Below are 19,875 nucleotides of genomic sequence, written 5' to 3' on the forward strand. Positions count from 1 at the left end.
GAATTGCCTAGTACCTGGCGAATCGATTCGTATCACGATTCATCGGTCGATTCGAGACCGATTAATCCCGATTCAAATCTATAAATTGATTATTGCGATTTTTTTAAACTCAAATTTGGAAAATACTAATCAGTAAACGTGTACATATACAGATTTGTAAGAAAATCTATTTATTTATCTGAAAATTCTGGTTTATAACTGAGACACTGCATTTAACAACCAGGTTGCAGTCTGTTTCATGTTTGAACAGCACTGAAATAAAATATTAAGGCTTAATGTTCTATTAATATAACATTCTTCCATGCTTAATGTGTGAATCCTAACCCTAAGTAAAGCATTTTGTTGAATATTTCCATAAAAATTTTAAAAATCGATTCGGCCGCATATCGAATCGATTCGAGAATTGCGCTGTAATATCGCGATATATTGCCGAACCGATCGAACACCCCTAATAGAAATTTAAAAAAGATCATAGAAAATTATCATTTATTTAATCTACTTTTAAGGCAAATTGCTATATTGGGTTATATAGGTATTTATTTAAAATCATGTGTCATTGTTTTTTGTGTATGAAAATGTTATATATGAAAAGTACTAGTTGCTAATTGAAAAAGTATTATTAAATATCATGACTGGTATTGGCAAGTACTTAAATTTAAATGTTAAGTACTTGTACTTGGTCTGCAAAAACTGGTGTGCGTCCCTAATATAGAGTACATCATAAATTTGTCTTTTCCTTTAAAAAATAAAAATAAACATTTCAAAGTAACCCGCAACTTTTAAACAATACAGTATAGGCTAAAAACCTTGCTCGTATAAATGTAATTTTAAAGTATTGAATGAAACTACATTTGACCAAGGTTTCCACTACAAGCAATCCACCCCATCAATGGGTCACTTGAGTGTATTGGATTGTGCCTTAAGGCCTAAAGTCCAGCTTCAACCACTGTCTTAAGGCTGAGGGACTCGGGTGTCTTAGCAAAGCATTTATCTCCAGATAAACCAGATTAAGGCTGCTCGTACATTGGCATTGACTGGACACACATCGGTAGTTAACTCAGCTACAATAGGGCCCTGATAAACAAGTCTGTGGTATAATGAAAACTGTTCAAAAAGGATTATAAAAGCAATGCTCAATCGCGGTGTCTAGTGACTTGAATTCAAATTTTGGACATTAAAAAAAAGCATATGGTGCCATATTAAGGACAAAATAGTTACCTTCTTTGCGCATGCCCACTCGGAAACACTTCTTGAGGCGGCAGTATTGGCATTGGTTGCGGTGGTGCTGGTCAATTTGACATTCTCTATTAGACCTGAAAACAAATAACATCGTGGTTGGTGAGGCCTATAATAGGCCATCAAGTACTTTTTAATCTTGCAAATGTGGGAAGGTGTTCAGTTTGCTTTATACATGGCTGCAAAGTAACTTTAGTTTACGAAACACAAGATAAGGTGTCTTTGGGCATTTGGTGTAAGGTTTGGAAAAGATTAAATACGTGCAACTAGCATACAATCATAATTCTGGCACACAAAAACAAACAAACAATTAACCTATTTCAGCTTCAATGTGCTGTTACGTCGATCAAAACTGGAACTTACTAGCAATAAGACTATCAGTAAGGCATAACCAATCCGATTTCAAGCACGGACAATCGGACATTAGCATTTTTCCATTGTCTGATTGGTTGGTCAGAGCAAAACTTGTTCAAGCCTACTTTGATGAGCAAAAAATATGACAGTAGCAATCTGGACACATCATTACATGTAATAATCGTCATCTCTCAGTGCAAGTATGATGTATTGTATTAAATGTTTTTATGATTTTGTTATGTTGTTATACAGAAGCGTATTGCATTCACTTGAAAAAAAACCAACTCCTGTATTTCTGACTAATTTTTTGGGGGGGCTTTGTTTTTTGGAGTATTTTTTTTCCTTCTGTTTTTCAGATATATATTTTTCTTCTGATTTACTGATTTTTCTTTTTCTTTCTCTCTCTCCGAAAAACAGGCTGAAAAAAAATATTCAGAAAAACAAGGGAAAAAAATATTCAAAAAAATGGGGATTTTTTTTTTCAGAAAAACAGAGCTGGTGTTCTGTTTTGGGGAGATTTTTTTTCTTTTCTTTTTTACCTCTGAACTCCAAGTGACTTGTTGCAGACTTGCTAATTGCGGAAGCGGACACTTTCCCGCATACCTCCATATGCAATAGGATGGTCATGTTTACTTACTGGCTCTCAATAAAGGAATGAATGTGTATACTGTATTGTGGTCTGTTCTCGAATCTCTGAGAAAAACCAGAAAAACTGAAAAAAAATATTCAGAAAATGTATTATTTTATAAAAACAGGAAAAAATTACTCAGAAAAACAAAAAAAATAAGTTTTTCAGAAAAACTGAAGATTTTTTTTAAACTGGAAAAAAAAAAACCCGGAAAAAAAGATTTAAAAAAACAAAGCTCCCCCCCAAAAAATTGTCAGAAAAACAGGAATTTTTTCCCCAAGTGAATGCAATACGCTTCCGTATTAGATAAATATTGATTCTGAATTTCTCTAAATTATGTACGTGGCACAGGTGTACGCCGTTATATGGCGACAACTGTGTTTACATGGAGACTTTTTTTGTCATTCTGCACTGATTATCTCTGGTCAACCGTTTACATGGTCCAATCTGCCATTTTACATGCACACAGGGATCAATGTAATATGACATCATCACATGATTGATCAAAATTGAGTTCATTAGTTCATTTAGCACAATAGTTGCAATTGTTTTGACAGACAGCAGACACACCTCCCTACGCATTTACGTCATCTGCAGGATATTCCGATTTAACAGTTTACATGACGTTTGTTTGGATTAGCAAAAGGAAGATACCACTGAATAAAACTCCATTCGTATTCTAATTTCTGATACAGCCTTTTCATTCCAATGGAGATGTTTATAGGAATGGGTGAGTACAGATACCAGGTATCGGGCCAATATCAGCCTTATTTTAAGGTATTGTGTACTTGTGAAGGATGCCAATATCTACAATATATACAAGCCCATTCCTTTCCAGTTATTTTACACTTCCTTCCATCTTCTCGTCTTTGAGGTTGAATTTATGTAACCCAACTGTTTGGAATAAACGGGTCATATTTTCTCATATCTACTGTTGGTTACTGTTCTTTGTTTGAATACAATCACTTGATCGAGTCTCCTCTAACATTTCATACTTTAAAACAAATAAAAGCTTGGATCATTCCTGCTGATATCATATCGGCTTCTCTAGGCTGCAATATTGGCATTGTATCTGAAGTGAAAAGGTTGTCAGGACACCCTTATCAGAAAGGTCTTTGCCCTATCTATTGTAATTGTGTTTATTAAAATGTTACGTTTTATAAGTACTAGTGGCATCTGTACTTTGTATCGGTATGGCTGAATACTCAATAGTGAGTACTCGTCCTGGTATCAGTCTAAAGAAAAGTGGTTTTGGTGTTTATGGCGCATTTTTATTTCATTTGGTTATTCGGTTTCGCTCTAATCGGAATACAATTCTCCATGTAAGCTCAGCCATGGACAATTTTGAGGTTACGTCACAAGTCAAAATGGTGGTCTTACTCAGTGAAAGGAAGCACTCGGCTGATTGGAAAGCATTGGACTTTGGATCGTTATTTGATTTGTGAGGATTATTTTGATTTCAAAAAGTGATGAAATGTCATTTGACTACTATAAAAATCAGCCTGGTTTGTATGCTAGTCACATGCAAAAGCAATACAATACAATACAATACACAATGGAAATGAAGTGTTGGCATTGCGGAAATATCAGAAATGCCCAGATTTTCGGAATTTTCCATTGTTGGTAGAAAGTGACAGAGCTTCGTATTGTGTAGTATGTTGTTATTAAAATAAATACATAAATACATGCATGCATACATACATAACGGCAGAGGTATCGTTTTTGCTTGACAAATCAAATTGTGAAAATTTTGTCTCATTTAGACAAAAATATTAGGCCTAGTACTACTGCTTTTAAATAACGTTGATAATTATGGTGGTACGTATTTTTAGTTAGATAGTATGTGGTATAAAAAGTTTGACAACCAATGATCTACAGTTTGACAACAATTAACCTAGAGAGCGAAAATACAGCCATGCCGAATAGATGGCTAGTTTGCTAATCGGGCAACAGAACTACAAAAATGTCGGCTCATAACCAGACAGCACACATTTCCTATCACACCCCTCTCACCTGCACGTGTAGCTGAGGTTACGTCGTACGCTTCTCTTGAAGAAGCTTTTACAGCCCTCGCAGGTGAACACGCCGTAATGTTTCCCACTCGACTTGTCCCCGCACACCACACAGTCCAACACGCAGGCCTTGTCGTCCTCCCCGGCTTCCATGTCGCTGCCTCCCGCCTGGGGAGAGCCGTCCTCATCCTCCCGCTTCAGGTAGCCCTTTTCCCCCAGTCCGTTGGTGCCGCCATTGGGATCTCCCCAGCCCCCACTCACCATGGCCATCGCTTGGTTACCGAACCACCGAGGAAGAGCACGCCACAGTCAGGCAGCCGAGAAACGTCAAGGTAACATGAATATTAGCAGCTTCTTTGGTGCTTTTAGAAGCTTTATTAAAAAAAAAAAAAAAAAAGACGACTGAAAAAAGGTTTTGGAAAGACAGTAATGCGAGAGAGGGGAAAAGCAAGAGGGAGGGTGTTTGGCAGGAAAAAAACAAGAGCAGTCCCCTCCCACTGCACTATGACCTGGAAACAGTCTGAGTGGTGTAACTTTTTCAATTTTTAGCCTCTAAATGTCAACGTTTGTCCTCTTGTTCAACCCTAAAGGCTGGTTCGACTGCCGTCGAATCCTGGATGGAGACCAAACCGGCAGACGGTCCTCGCCACTGTAAACAATGTCTACTGGCGACTGTGGAGAGATGAGAAAACCATTGTAAATGACATGGAGGTGATAAATAGAGCGCAAAGACACAAACATACACAGAGATAGATGGACAGCTCAGCCTCTCCCGCTAATGGCTGAAATAGGGCTTGAGTGCGGCACAAGCCTGGGGAGGCTTTAACATTGAATTCCCTCTTCCCCATACCGTTGCCCTCTTGATATAAATCATTCAGTGCTTACCTCCAATTGAACATGAATACGTTCGTAGCTATAAATCCTCTCCCGCTAGAGCTTCCCGTCCTCCATCCAGAGAGCGAGGGCAGCTTTCCTACTCAGCTGTAATCCTCTCAGCGGCACCATCATGACCCACAAAGTGAAGCTATTCCACGTCATTTGCTCCAATGGCTGTAGGCTTCTCTTCAAGGCTCCGGTAGAAGAAGAAGAAGAAGAAAAAAAACGTGTCTGGACTGTCAAGTTGACCTCCAAAATATACACACACGTACACAAGGCGGTGTGCTCAACACGAGGAAGTGCTGTCCTTTGCGTTCCTTTCCTCCTTCACACAAGCCTTAGCTTCGCTCCGAGCTTCTCGTTTGCAAGCCTTTTGTTGATGCTTGGTCACCAAGAACTAATGATGTGCGGCCTAGCTGCTGCTTTTCATTTGTGTGTGTGAGTGTGTGCGCGCCTTCCCCTATGGCAAGAGGTGGGGGGAGGAAGGCAAAAAAAGGGTGTGCTTACTTTCTCTCTCTCTCTCTCTCTCTCTCTCTCTCTCTCTCTCTCTCTCTCTCTCTCTCTCTCTCTCTCTCTCTCTCTCTCTCTCTCTCTCTCTCTCTCTCTCTCTCTCTCTCTCCACACTTCCAGTTAGCATTCAGGAGAAAATCCAAAGCTACAGACAAGTTGGATGGCTGTCCTGTCTACGTTTGCATTCTTCCCTGCTCCTCTTGCTTCGTGTGTGTGTCTGTTTTCTCCCTCTAGCTTGTTTGTGTGTTGGACACAGGGAGATAAAGCAAAGCAAGTGAGAGAGCAAGAGAGGGAGGGAGGAGTGTGTGCAGAGGGGGAGGGGTGTGTGTGTGTGTGTGTGTTCTGTGGGATTTGACACTACTATTCAAGCCCTGTGGTTGCCATGGCGCTGTATGCCTTATATGGCCATTGGAGTCAAAGAGCAAAAAGAGTGGGCTGCGTGGGGCAGCACACAACATACACACGGCACACAAGAAAAATGTGAAGGATCTCTCTGCTGGGATGCAAAGAGCATGACCCCAAGGCCTTAAAACACACACACACATACACACAATACCAGATGACTCCCTGCTACAAATACAAGCAATCTGGCCTTTTGTCTCACAGAAAGCTATTCACTGTCAGCCCTAATGGCCAAAATATGAACTTTGCTTCTTTATTTCATGTAAACGCCAAAACCCTCCACCCCAGCCCCCCCCCCCCCTCAATTCTCTTGTATATGGACACCGTATTGTGTTGTTAATAAAAGGTTAACGTTTTATGGTCATTGCTCACTTCGCAGGCGCTTAGCGGAGCACACAACGAGAGGTCAAACAGACTTTGGCACCCCGGCTATGGTAAAAAGCCCGAGGTCAAACGCAGATAAAGAGGAGAGCACCCAGAAGAACCCCCGGATAAGAGATAAGTAATGAATCTCCTTGTAAGTGCGTGTGTGCGTGTGTGTGCGCGCGCGGAGGGGTTTGGGGCGATAGGTGCCGTCACAGATGTGGACACATGAAAGCGCCCGGGAAGACGGACGGTGTGCAACCTGTTGTCTTATCTACGTGATGTGGTTAAAGATTTTAAGGCATTCTGACCTCCTCCGCACCCACACACACACAGTTTTATAGCATTCCTAGCTAACCCCCCGGAGACCACAATGTGTGTGTCACAGAGAAGCATTGTGCTAGCCTTTGTGCGACTAATAGGTCATCAGAGGGGTGTGTTGGGGGGGGAGGAGAGAGCGTGTGTTAATTTGAATAAAAGTCCCCTTAATTAGGCCACTGTTTGCCCGCTTGTGTCTTCTGGTGTGGTTCTGTGGGATGTGTAAGATTAAGCTTGCCTCCAGGGGGCGGTGTGGTTCTCGCATCCAGATAAGACATACTTTTGATGAAAAGACAAAGAAGTCTGTCATTGCTAAGTTGCAGCAAATTCACGTTTTCGGCAGGGAAAAAAAGAACATGCATCATTTGTGTTCGTATATTTAAAGGTTTATGCAGCAACAATGCAAATTCCGTGCAGATTTTTTTTTTAATGGCATTTCATATTGAGTGTTAGGTTTAAGCTAGGAGGATTTGTTTTTGTAAAATGAAGATATGTGTTTTGTTAATGTTATTCTCTTGACAGTAAACTTAAATGGGAGTGTTCAATAAACGGCCTGAAACAAGCACTTGTAGACTCTTTTTGAAGAGCTGTTCGCTTTAACTGACAAACTGCACACCGCACCTACAGGGAAGGCAGAATAGTATATATAAGTAGTATTGAACTTTTTTTTCTGATAGAGTACAGGCATATAGTATCTAACATGTCCAATGTGTTGCCATTTCTCCATCATTATTGGCGTGACTAGCCAAGATTCACCCCCTAATCTTTGTTTTCTATGTATTCAAAACCTGTGCTAATCTCAAATCCAAAGCAATACAACATCACCGTCGACAGGAATCTTTTTGTCAATTATAGTGGTTTACAAGCTGGAATTTCACAGACAATTTGGGCGAGACCCACATCTATCCCTACACATTAGGGATATACAATTGTAAACAAAAGCATACCGCAATCTTTATCACTCACAATGCACTCCTACCACCAGGCTCTTTGCAGGGTATTGTGTGTCTAGACAAGCATTGTACGTCCAAAAGCAATCGGTGGTATGTGCAAAATAGATAGGCCAATACCAATTAATAGTAGTCAATAGGGGTGTGCCAAAAAATCGATTCTAATAAGAATCACGATTCTCATTTATTACAATTCAGAATCGATTTTAAATGTCCCAAAATCGATTTTATTTAAATTATTTTATACTGTCTTGCCTTTGTCTGTAAGTGCCTTTTATTTGGAGCGCTGTTCATGTTGTACCCGGTTTGGCCACTGAGGGGCAGTGTGATTCCACACGGTCTAATACACTGTTAAGTTGTAGCCACATTAGAGAGTAGAAGGAAAATGTCACGATCAAGTTATTCCAATAAAAGTTGTTTTTTTCAGTGGAGCTGTTCTTTTGAGTGATAAAAGTGCCGTCAGACTGGAGTAGATCATTAAAATTCCTTGAACATCTATAGATTGAAGCAAAAATCATTGTCAATCAAATCATTTGGAATAAAAAAATCGCTCCCAATCGAAAATCGATTCTGAATCGAATCGCAGGCCCAAAAATCAGAATCGAATCGAATAGTGCGACATTCAAAGATTCCCACCCCTAGTAGTCAAGACAGATAACTGATATTTCGAGCCGATATTCGTTTGCAGTAAAAAGGGAAGTATTTAGGTAAAAAATATTTATGTAAAATTCTAGAAAATTAACAGTTAATTTGGTTGTTTTTATTTTAGACGATAGACGTCTTTGTTTTAAAATTTTAAACAAATATATGCAAGGAGCTCCAAACTCAGCAGCATGTCTTAGAAAATTCAATGAAAATTTAAAATAATAAATAGCTCCCTACAGTTTTATACACAAAAAAAATCGGTATAACTGATATGGTAACATTTCACTTTGCTTTGTTTTAAGTTCTAACAAAGCAAAAAGCACAGGGAGTTTCCAGGCTGTGCAGCATTTCTTAGAAAGTAAACCAAAAAATAAGAATAATAAAAATTCGACTTCAGACGACTGGTCACAACGGCCACCTAACCAAGGCAAGGATTTTTACCCAAATTTACGATAATCTCTTATGACCGGGAGATTTTTTAAAAAGGCCAAACTTAATGTACACCAAAATGCCGAAGGCCTGGCCGATAATCGGTCTATCCCTAGTGCAAAACGAGTGAAATCCTGAAGGCTTTTTATTACTTAACCGTTTAATCGTATTCGTCACTTTCTGTTCGTGTCCCGTCGCTAGCTAACAGCCAATCAGAGTGATCAAATGTCACAACCCTCAGACACCGATTCAATCTGATGAATCGGCCAAAAACGCCCCCTAAACGCGTTTGACAACAGCTTAAACGTCACAGCGATGCGTTCAACACCATTCATATGACATGACGCATACTGACGCCCAACCAATTACCGACTTTCCACGTCGGATTGGTGTAAAGTCAAATCATTCTCTGTACTGTTTGTAATATTTTACGGCCAAATGAGACAGCCAAAATATTTTAATATAGATTAGTAAGGCATTGGTGGGAGGTGTGCACTCTTACCGAATACCGTTGTACTGTAGTTATCATAATCTGTGCCCAATGCTGTAACCACTAAATTTAAATACAAAGCCCCAACAAACAGTATGTATTTTTAGACAGAAATGTAGGCTGCTTTTAGCGAGGAAACACCCCTCCGTGTCTGTCATTCCCCTTCCAGTGGGGGTGTGATGGATACCACAGGGGGCAGAAGTGACATGACCTTTGAACCAAGTCGCTACTCGTTGTTGAGGAAGCAAAATATTTCTGTCGACGTGCATGTTGAGTCAACACGTGCACAGAACGGCACACCGACAGCTGCAGTTTGAATCTGCATTACATGCATAACAGAATATTGCACTGGGTAATTTTCTTGGATTATTATTATTTTTAATTCATTCTGTATGTGCAATAAATGTATAATTGTGACAACGGGCATAGTGCTCTGGTCTCAGTTGAAGTATTTAGTATGTATCCCTTTTGCATTTCTGTCTTCCCACACCGTGTCAATAATATGAATGCATTCAAGTGTTGCTCGTGGGGGGGGGCGGGGTGGTCCGATAGCTCAAAGCTACAAAATTGTTGGACATTTAACCTCATCATCGTGGCATTTCGGGGTAAGGCAGGCCCTGCTCAAGTCAGCCATCGATTCACTTAACATTTGAGTTAACCTTTAAGGTCTGTATAGAGGCCCCCGTCCCTCTTGCAAATGGAGAACCACCCACCCGCCACATGACTGCACGTCTTAAGTTAGGCCAGCTCCCTTCCCTTAAGCATACCACACGTGTAATTCAATCCCGGGGTGTGAGCAGCGATGCTTTAACCACATCAACATATGGGAGGTAGGCCTTTACTTAAAGTAATCATGAGGCGTCGGTGCAGCATTCTCACCGTTTTTCATCACGCCCCAATGGCCGTCACTGTTTAGACTTGTCGTGACAGCTCCTCCCTGAGACCAGGGTGACCTGTGACCTTTGCAGAAAAGATGAGCCGAGAAACCAAAACAGAAGCCTTTTGTGCAGGTCAAAGGGAAAACATCTGCTGGGTCCAGGAGATAGAAGAGGGGGATTAACTGTTAGGCATTACCGTTTTGTCTTTTAAGCCACTTCTAAAGAGAGCTACATCACGCCATTGACACCAAAATCTTTAAAAAAAATTTTTTTTATAACCTGTTGTTTATTCCCAGCGCCGCCGCTTGGCATTACGTGAAAAACAGGTATTAAAAAAACAATTAAATACAAATGAGGGAGACTTGCTTTGATATATAATTGCCTCTGTGTCTTAATTGTACTTATGCAGTTTGAAGCTAAATGCATCTGAACCTTAAACCCAAACAATTTACCCAAACCCTCATCTCATTAGCCTTGTGGTAGAGTGTCCGCCCTGAGACTGGGATTTTGTGGGTTCAATCCCTTGCCGGGTCATACCAAAGACTATAAAAATGGTTCAACCCATTTCCGAAAGCTAATTATTTGGTTTTAGTCCACCTTCTTAAACCCAAAACCGGAATGTCGACAAATGGCAATACTCGCAAAGGCACAGAGCACATTGTTTGTTCAATGCTTAACCATCTCGTATCAGCATCACTTTGCATCCATGAAATCAAAGGTTTCAATTGTGCTGCCCAGAAATAATATTTCAGATTCGGTAAGTTAAGTCCACCTTCTTGAAAAAGAGGTTTTTAATCTCAATGGGACCTACCTGGTTAAATGAAAGAAAGAAAAAAGAATGGTTTTGAATAAAATTGAAAAATATTGCCTGTTAAGTAGTTAAAATGCATGCTTTGAATGATGTGGAATGATATTGAAATATTGAATGGTATTTAATTATTAGGCCAAATGGTATTGGCGAAAATGTGCTCAGAGTAAAAAAAAAAAGAGAGGAATTTTTGGTATGTTGGAGTCGAATGAATTTATTTATATGGAATTAGGTAAAATATATTTAATTGAATGAATTTTGAATAGCTAACCAAATCTGAATCCATTCCCTCGAAAGGAGTGAGGAATTTTGTCGGTCAAAAATGTGCAATATTTAGTGAAAAATATGAGATTTTTGCTATGTGGGAATTGGGAAACATGGGAAAATGGATCCCAAGGTGAATTTAATGAGCTGAAGATCATTTTGAATGGGAGTGAATGGTTGAATGTATTCATTGGAACTGAATGGGGCGTTTTTGGGTTGAAAATTGTTGAATTGTGGGAAAACTGTGTATGTTAGGAGTGATAAAAAAAAGAAAGAAAAGGAATAGACTGCCAAGCGTGAACTTGGGGAACTTGTTGAAGTTGGAATGGTTTGAATCGGTCGACAAATGTAGAAGTAGTTGAACAGCAAAAAAATATATAATCATAAATATAAAAGTAGAATAACAAGTGTGAATGCTGAAACACTTTTGAAATCAACAGATGATGTACAATGTAACAAAATGTCCACACTCTTTCTCTGCCTGTTTACTTATTTAGCGCTGTACTGTTTATATGTGTGCTAAAAGAGAAGCTTAGGAAGTATTTATCACTTTCCCTGCACTCCCGCCCTCTCTCCCTATCATGCACAGTACAGAGAGCTCTTTCTTCAGGCCAGTCACCTGATGTCGCATGTGTCTGTCATATGAGTCACCACAGCCTTTAGAGCATGTTAAAAATTAGCCAAACCTCTTTGGAGGTAAACCGTGTGATCCCGATTCACAACATACTGACACTTGCCAGTTTTTTCTGATTCAAGGAAATCATCAAGGAAATGGTGCGAGCCTGCAAATACGTAAAGGAAGAACCAATTTCGGCTTATTTTAATCCGTTGGCAACAGTTGATCTATAAAAATGGTCTTTGAATTGTTGCTATTGTCATAATGACATTTTAGTGTATTTTTACAACAGTATAAGATCACCGAGAATATGTTGTTTTGGATCATTGGAATGGGCCTATACAATTTTGATTCATCTAACAAAGAAAAACGACATCATCATCATCATTATATACGACTAAACTTGATTTGTTGCGTTCTCCATCATCAATAGCGCTAAAAAAATTTTTTAGATGCTTTCCAGTGTCCAAACAAAATTAAATCTTTTGTTCAGCTGTAATTGTCGGAGTGCTCCACTGAGCGGCAGTGCAATCCATGACTGCTTGCTTGTTGTACTTGACTACTGTTATTATTTCTGGTACACATGGAAACATAAGCATATCAAAACACTGCACGTACGTGAACCCTTCAGAAAGTTCAATTCAATATTTGGAATTGCACAACACCTAATTCAATTGAACAAAAATAAATTGCATATAAATATGAAAGTGATTCATCTATCCACACTTGCCTAAAGGCTTAATAGCAGTGCCGTATCAATTGCTGGTTTTCCTTGGCTTAAGACCGGTTCCGTTCAAACGGTGGCAGCATAACCCAAATTTGTCGTATTAGAGTCATAATTACTGTAATCTATATTTATTTGCATGGAGAACACTTTACATTGTAAACTACAAACTGAGATCCTCCTGTTTAAAAAAAAAAAGAAGTGCAGATATATAAATGAATGTAGTTATTTTATTAAGTATTCATCTTAAATATTTACTGTGTATTGCAATCATTTCCTTACTAAGAAACGATACACACATTATACCCCAAAATCTAAAATTCAACCAATTGGGTTATTTTTAAATTACAGTATTTAACTACTGATTAACTTATATTTTACTTGCCTGGGCATTGACTTATACAATGAAACAAACCAAATGAAACCGTTAACCGTGCATATAATACGCAAAGAGGAAGAAACGATGCGAGTCTTCCAAAGTGATCAGTTGTCAGCCAACGACCCCATGAATAGATCTTCAAAAAGGGCGTAATGCTGCACTGTACATCTTCCTGACTTGATGTTTTTACAAAAACAACCCACTTGAAATTCAATTCAATCTACACCGTGTTTATGTCTTGCATTTTCTCTAATATCCGCCGTTTGTTGGCGCCTTTTTATCTACAGTCCACAACATTAGAAACCTTTGGCCATCAACATCTCTGTGAATTACTGCTTCCTGTCAAGATGAGGTCTGGCATGTCAACAATGCCTGGCAGGGGGAGAAAAAAAGTGGTGACTGCTACTGTCAAGCCCTTACTTTTCATTTAGAACCCGTGTGTGTGCATGCGTCCTGTGAGACTGAGGGCAACTTACGCACGTCATCATGTTGGACTGAGACTCAATGCATCAAAGAGCCTCCCATAGAGAACAACGCGAGCCATTGTCCTCCCGGCGGCTGTGCGCCGGAAAACACTGTTCATGATCCCATAAAAATGTTTTTGGCACATGGACGAGGGCAAAGTTTCGCACCGTGTGATGGATGGATGGCGTTATTATAATAAGAGATAAAAAAAATAAAAAAAAACTGAAGGTGTTTTCTGTGAAGTGTCAACTTTCGTGCCAGTTTGCAGGAAAAACAGACCTTTCACATCTCGGGGCAAATAAGATTGTTTAAAACAAATGAAAAGGCGGAAGATGTGATTTGAAAAAGTAAACATAGTACCACAATGCATCCTGTACTTGTGTATACATAGAGACCCACGTGCGCTATCCCAGAAAGACGGACCACCCCCGCGTAGTAGGTTGAGAAGGGATGATGGGAGGGGTCTGAACGTCAAACTGACTTCCCATCATGGGAAGTGTGCGGCCGAGCAGTTTATAAATTCCTACCCATGTTTACACCTCACCCACAATCTGATCGATTCTCATGTTTTCATCGCCATACAAAGGAAACGTCTGGTCCATTTTTTGTAGTGTTTTGCGCTTGGTCAGACAAACGGGCACCAGCCCTACAATACATGGACATCGGCTCCAAGCTTCTCTCATATAAGCCAGGGTCTCCATAGATGTGATCTGGATTGCAGAGTGCTTAGGAGGATCTTGTTCTTCATTTATCTTGGGCCTTCTTCGGGCAACCAGCAATCATGTATAGCAGCGGCTACGCTCACGTGTCCAAGGCCAGCCCTCAGGCCCAGAAGAAGATGCGGTATCGGTCAAAGGGCAAGAGCTGTGGCTACTACTTGAAGATCATCTTCTTCTTTTCCTCACTGATTCAGTCGCTCATCATAGTCAGCCTGGTTCTCTTCTTGGTCTACGGTAAGACGCAGGACTCCGCATCAACAACGCGCATACTGGACTTGGAGGAGAGCTTCAGTCGGCTGTCCATTGAGAACGTCGCCCTCAGGCAACAGAGGAGGAATTTGACCACCTTACTCAATGTCACCTTGACTGAGAAGACTCGCAACGACTGGGACCTGCTGAGAATTAGACGCTTGTCAAATATCTCTGCAATGTTTATTCAAGACCTGGACAAGAGGCTGGTGAGTACGTTTGAAGATGTTTTAGCGTGAGCAAATTTAACGATGAAAGCAAATATATTAACGTGAGCATTATTATTTGTGTCACCTACGGTATATTTGTGTAAGCATTTAGTTGAAAATCTCTTTTTACATCGTTAATATTCTTGGTTTTCTTGTCAGTTATTTTAATATGCAATGTATCATGGTTATATTTTGTAGTGGCGTAGAAGTTTGCAACATCATAATAAATGTTTCTTATATTTTGTTTAGCTAAAACTACCTAATAGGGGCAAATTGATTAGAGACATAAGATATTTACCATACACAATCACAATATAGAAAATATGTGTATTATTTGATATATACTACTGTTGCGTTATGGTATATCAGTGTCATAAATTGTTTTTACTGTTTTAGTGATTTTGTTTATCTTTTACCATAAAACAAACAGCAACACACCAATATGGAGCTCATGATGTGCAAGAACCAGGCCCGCTTTCCTTCAAATTGCCAACAAACCAACCGTAAGTAGAACATTTTATAGTTTGACACCCCGAATCACTTTATGAATATATCCAAATAAATGCATCTTTGTTCAATTCAGCTTCTGATATAAGTTTGCTAATGTGTATTCCCCTTTTTAATTTAAAGCCATGCGATCGGTGCCTTCGACTGGAGGCTGTGGGTTTGAGATGGAGCGGGTGACAGCTCGACTTCAACTTGTGGAGTCCAACTTTACACAGACAACACAGAGAATGAGGATAGAAATGGACCAGATTGCCAAAGACAGGGATAACCTTAACCTGGAGGCCATCCATCTAAGAAGGGACAAGTCGGTTCATCTGAAAGAAATTGAGTTTAACAAAGAAAAATGCAAACAAGACTTTGTCCGGTCCTTGAGCGGCGTCTCCAATGTCTCAAAAGCCTTTCTACTGAAGATTGAATCCCTCTTCCCGACTCACATTGCCTTCCAGCTCACCTGTGAGAAACAGAGGGAGCACCTCGAGCAGATCCGCAATAACTGTACCAGTCTGTCTCGAGAGGTGGAGGACAGGTTCCAGAGCTACTTGAATAATGTAGGCAATCAGATGTCTGAGATCCAGTCTGAGAACAGTCGCTTGAAGGCTGAGAACCTGCGACGGTCTGATGACTACCGCGTGTGCAGTCAAAACCGCACAGGTCTGATCCTGGAGCACAGACAGACCCTAGAGAAGCTTCAGAAGAAACACGACAATGACGTTGACAGGCATCTGTCGGACAAAACGAGGCTGAGGGGCGATATTGAAGTTCTTGAAAACAGCGTCAACTACAAAAACAAAGAAGTTGAACATCTCACAGAGCAAGTCAGGAAGCTCAACTTGTCCTGTATGCCTAAGGTACGTTTGTATGTGGTTGTGGGATCATGGCATTGGTTTTCAATTCAATTTGTTTTTCTAAATTAACATGACTTTATTCTGATTTCAGACTGGATTCGGTGGCCTGCCGGGAGCTGGTGTAGGACAGTTTGGAAGAGGAGGGTCAATTGGTTTAGGCGCAAACAAACCCGGATCAACTGGGTTGGGCTCCTCAAATTTTGGTTTAACTGGGTTGAATCCAAGTGTTGGCTCAACTGGCTCAGGATTAAACAGATTAGGATCAACTGGGTTGGGCTCCTCAAGTCTCGGTTCAACTAGTTTAGGATTAAATAAACAAGGATCCACAGGGTTTGGCTCTTCGAGTCTCGGTTCAACTGGGTCAGGATTAAACAAATTTGGATCAACGGGGTTGGGCTCTTCCACTCTTGGTTCATCTGGGTCAGGATTAAACAAACAAGTATCGACTGGGCTGGGCTCTTCAAGTCTTGGTTCAACTGGGTCAGGATTAACTAAATTAGGATCAACTGGTATAGGCTCCTCAAGTCTTGGATCGACTGGGTCAGGAATAAATAAATTAGGTTCACCTGGGTTGGGCTCTTTGAGTCCTGGCTCAACTGGGACAGGATTATCCAAACAAGGCTCAACAGGGTTAGGTTCCTCTAGCTTTGGATCAACTGGGTCAGGATTAAACAAATTAGGATCAACCGGGCTAGGCTCCTCAAGTTTAGGATCAACTGGGTCAGGATCAAATAAATTTGGCTCTACCGGGTTAGGCTCCTCAAGTCTTGGATCAACTGGGTCAGGATTAAACAAATTAGGATCAACCGGGCTAGGCTCCTCAAGTTTAGGATCAACTGGGTCAGGATCAAATAAATTTGGCTCTACCGGGTTAGGCTCCTCAAGTCTTGGATCAACTGGGTCAGGATTAAACAAATTAGGATCAACCGGGCTAGGCTCCTCAAGTTTAGGATCAACTGGGTCAGGATCAAATAAATTTGGCTCTACCGGGTTAGGCTCCTCAAGTCTTGGATCAACTGGGTCAGGATTAAACAAATTAGGATCAACAGGGATGGGCTCTTCGAGCCTTGGATCTGCGTCAGGTTTAAATAAACTTGGATTGAATAGTTTGGGCTCTTCAACCATTGGCTCAGCTGGGTCAGGAGTAAACAAATTAGGCTCAACCGCGTTAGGTTCCTCAAGTCTTGGCTCGACTGGGTTAGGATCAAACAGGCAAGGATCATCTGGTTTGGGCACTTCGGGTCTTGGCTCGTCTGGGTTAAATAATAAACCAACCTCAAGTCTGAAAAGCTCCTCCGGCCTTGGATCAAGTGGGTCACCCAGTTCTGGATTCCCCCTTTTTAACAGTAACACAGGACAAAGTAAGCCAGGAAGTGGAATAGGAAGAGGAACATCAAGTGGATCTTCACTTGGAACAGGGAGGACTGGTGGTCTAGGAGGTGGATCAGGTAATAAAAAAAACCTGCATTGCGTACATTCCAATGTCTTGTCCGTGAACTTGACTGATGAATATATTATTTTCTGTGCATACAGTCAGCATTGCACAGCACCTTCAAGATCTGCAACGTATCATCGACCCCTCTTACGCTTTTCAGTAAGTATGAATTGGTCGAGCTGTAGATTGTACTTGTGTTCCCAAGTACTTTACTCAAGATATATTAAGACTTAAACAAGGATTTCAGTAAAATCAAATATCATTATGTATTATTTCAATAATAGAAGTATAATTGTAAAAGGCCGGATGATGGAATAGTGGTTAGCATGTCTGCTTTATCGCAAGATGTGAATTCAAATCTCTGTTCGTTTTTAATGCCTTTACAAAGGTAATCAATTTTAACACAATCAGAGCGGTGCGAACTGAACAATGTCAAAATCATTTAGCCAATATCAGCAGTAAGAAGAAAATATTTTGTCCAGAATGAATTTGATAACTTCTACAATGAATACCTTTAAAAACACATTTTGCCACTTCCTGTTGGCTGTAAATGACATCACGTGTGCTCAGGGCTCCGGTAACGGCCAATCATGGCTCAGTTTGCTAACGTCACATGGACAAGCCCAGAAAACGGCTGAGCTGTGATTGGTCGTTATCGGAACTCTGAGCTGACCTGTGATGTAATTTTCAGTTGACAGCAAGTGGCAAAATGTGTTTTTAAAGGTATTAATTGTACATAAAAAATAATTAATTTATACAATTAATAATTTTTTTTATTGCTGAAAATTGCCAAATTGGAGTCAAGTATCCCTTAAATGTTGTTCGTTTACAGTAAATGAACTCTTAGAGCTGTTACTAATATTACCTTGTTGACATTGTCACAATTAATAAATAAAACACAAAACCTCACATATCTATTTTATGTGTGAATTGAGATTACTTTTTCTTTCTACGGCTCTAGGTTCACGCTAATAATTAGCATTTAGGGTTTTCCATGTCAATATACACTATATGAAGGAATTAAGAGGCTAATTTGGGGGAAAGAAATACAACTTTTATCGAGAAAAAAAAAAAAAGCCTTTCAAAGAGGTCTTTGTTGTTTCATTGCAAAATCAGACAACTCCAAGGAAATCATTTAGTTTAAAAACAGACAAGTCCAAAATTGTCACATAACTATACAAATACACTGAAATGGTTTGCATTATGGTTTGTGAATAAAAAACAATAGCAGGTAAGTGAAGTAGAATGACAATTTCTTGAACTAACCATAAATTAACCCTTCAATGGGAGAGAAAAGTCAGTCGTCTGCTTCGTTGCTGCTGTCCTCAAAATCCTGCCACTTGATGACTAACATCGGGAAGGGCTTCCTCTGAGATGGCGCAGGCCTGATTACGAACACCAACCTCACCAAACCAGTTAGGAGAATTGTGTCTCTTTTTCGAGAGTCGCTTCTCTCGGCTTGGCTCCCTGAAACGGGCCGGCTATTTCAGCTCCCATGTGGCTCCTCTGTTTTTTTTGTTTTTTTGTTACTTCAAATATGATGCTGTAGTTTGTAAAGTGATGTGATATTTGTTGAATTACATTGCACAACAATAATCTGCATCCAATATCTGACTGTGTGGTTTCAGAGAGAGACAAGAGCTTTCCAGAATGATGGGTTAAGTTTGTCAAGGAAAAACAGCAAACTGCAAGGAATTTATCAGATCATCAAGTTCTTCATGGTATTAACCGTACTTACTCTATTGAAGATGTTAATACTAAAATATGCACATTCAAAAGGATAGACAAACTTAAGCACTTTTTTTTTTTAATCTAGAATGCGAACTCTGTTTTAATCATATATATCTGTAATTGTGTACAACTACGAGAGCAATCCCACATAGTATTTTTAAACGTGTAAATACAGAAGTCTTTGTTCTTGTGCACGTCTCTTTTTAATAAACAAATCTATTTGAGATATTACTTCATTCCGACTTGGAAGTGACTGTTTGTCCCTGCGTGCGTCACCTATTGTCTTGCTAATGATCTCCGAAGAAGACCGGATTTACTGGCACGACGATTAAATCCATCCGCCGTGTTTACATTTACCTGCCAACCTGTCACAAGTTATGGTGGCGGCAGATGGGAGGAACCTCCACTAACGTCGATGGAAACAATACAATGTACTTGACTCAAAAGAACATGGAAATCCATGATATAAACAAAATCCAAATGCTGCATTATCTAGCAAAGGTTCACAGGGGCAGCTAAATTTGAATCAAATGAGTGTCAAAACCTCTCATTGTAAAATAATATAGTCTGGCTAAAAATAATGATTCTTAATGGTTGCACGTACTGCAATTTGATTTCCATAACAACAGAGAGGAAATAAAGCGTACAATTTGGAGCACGGGTGTCAAACTTATTTTCAGCGCGGGACACGTTGTATTTATGGCTTTCTTCACAGAGCTGTGATTACAATGATGAGAATTGTATAAATGTACGAGTAATTGCCTTCTCGTACTCTATCGTCAAACTAACAGCATAATTGCCTGAGTCTTTTTTTTTTTTTTTAACTGTCACAA

General features: G+C 40.0%; 2 protein-coding genes across 3 annotated transcripts in view; one reads left to right on the top strand and one right to left on the bottom strand.

Moving 5' to 3' along the window:
• The window catches only part of nr2f6a (nuclear receptor subfamily 2, group F, member 6a), a 16,416-nt gene extending 10,564 nt beyond the window's left edge, over positions 1-5,852 (bottom strand). Inside the window, exons 1-3 of one of the 2 annotated variants that reach the window (XM_086072517.1) lie at positions 5,116-5,852; positions 4,232-4,902; positions 1,219-1,313 (exon numbers count right to left, since the gene is read on the bottom strand). In XM_086072517.1, the coding sequence (XP_085928643.1) occupies positions 1,219-1,313; positions 4,232-4,500 (364 nt within the window). In that variant the 5' untranslated portion in view covers positions 4,501-4,902; positions 5,116-5,852. The remainder of the gene's footprint in view (positions 1-1,218; positions 1,314-4,231; positions 4,903-5,115) is intronic. The other variant, XM_086072516.1, reaches the window with a different exon arrangement.
• Positions 5,853-13,848: 7,996 nt separating this feature from the next.
• Positions 13,849-19,278, top strand: plvapa (plasmalemma vesicle associated protein a). The gene is made up of 6 exons (XM_086095325.1): positions 13,849-14,524; positions 14,955-15,027; positions 15,155-15,879; positions 15,968-17,324; positions 17,410-17,470; positions 18,940-19,278. The coding sequence occupies exons 1-6, from the start codon at positions 14,129-14,131 to the stop codon at positions 18,971-18,973; spliced, it is 2,646 nt and encodes an 881-aa protein (XP_085951451.1). The 5' UTR covers positions 13,849-14,128; the 3' UTR covers positions 18,974-19,278.
• The last annotated feature ends 597 nt before the right edge of the window (positions 19,279-19,875 follow it).

The sequence above is a fragment of the Leptonotus elevatus genome, chromosome 1, assembly GCF_054856555.1.
Source record: "Leptonotus elevatus isolate MCC_2025b chromosome 1, RoL_Lele_1.0, whole genome shotgun sequence".
NCBI lineage: Eukaryota > Metazoa > Chordata > Actinopteri > Syngnathiformes > Syngnathidae > Leptonotus > Leptonotus elevatus.

Bases quoted from the DNA above. Each gene is read 5' to 3' on its own strand.
- plvapa (XM_086095325.1), top strand. From the start codon at position 14,129: ATGTATAGCAGCGGCTACGCTCACGTGTCCAAGGCCAGCCCTCAGGCC. The intron at 17,325-17,409 runs GTAATAAAAAAA...CTGTGCATACAG, and splicing joins TGGTCTAGGAGGTGGATCAG to TCAGCATTGCACAGCACCTT. The intron at 17,471-18,939 runs GTAAGTATGAAT...GTGTGGTTTCAG, and splicing joins GACCCCTCTTACGCTTTTCA to AGAGAGACAAGAGCTTTCCA.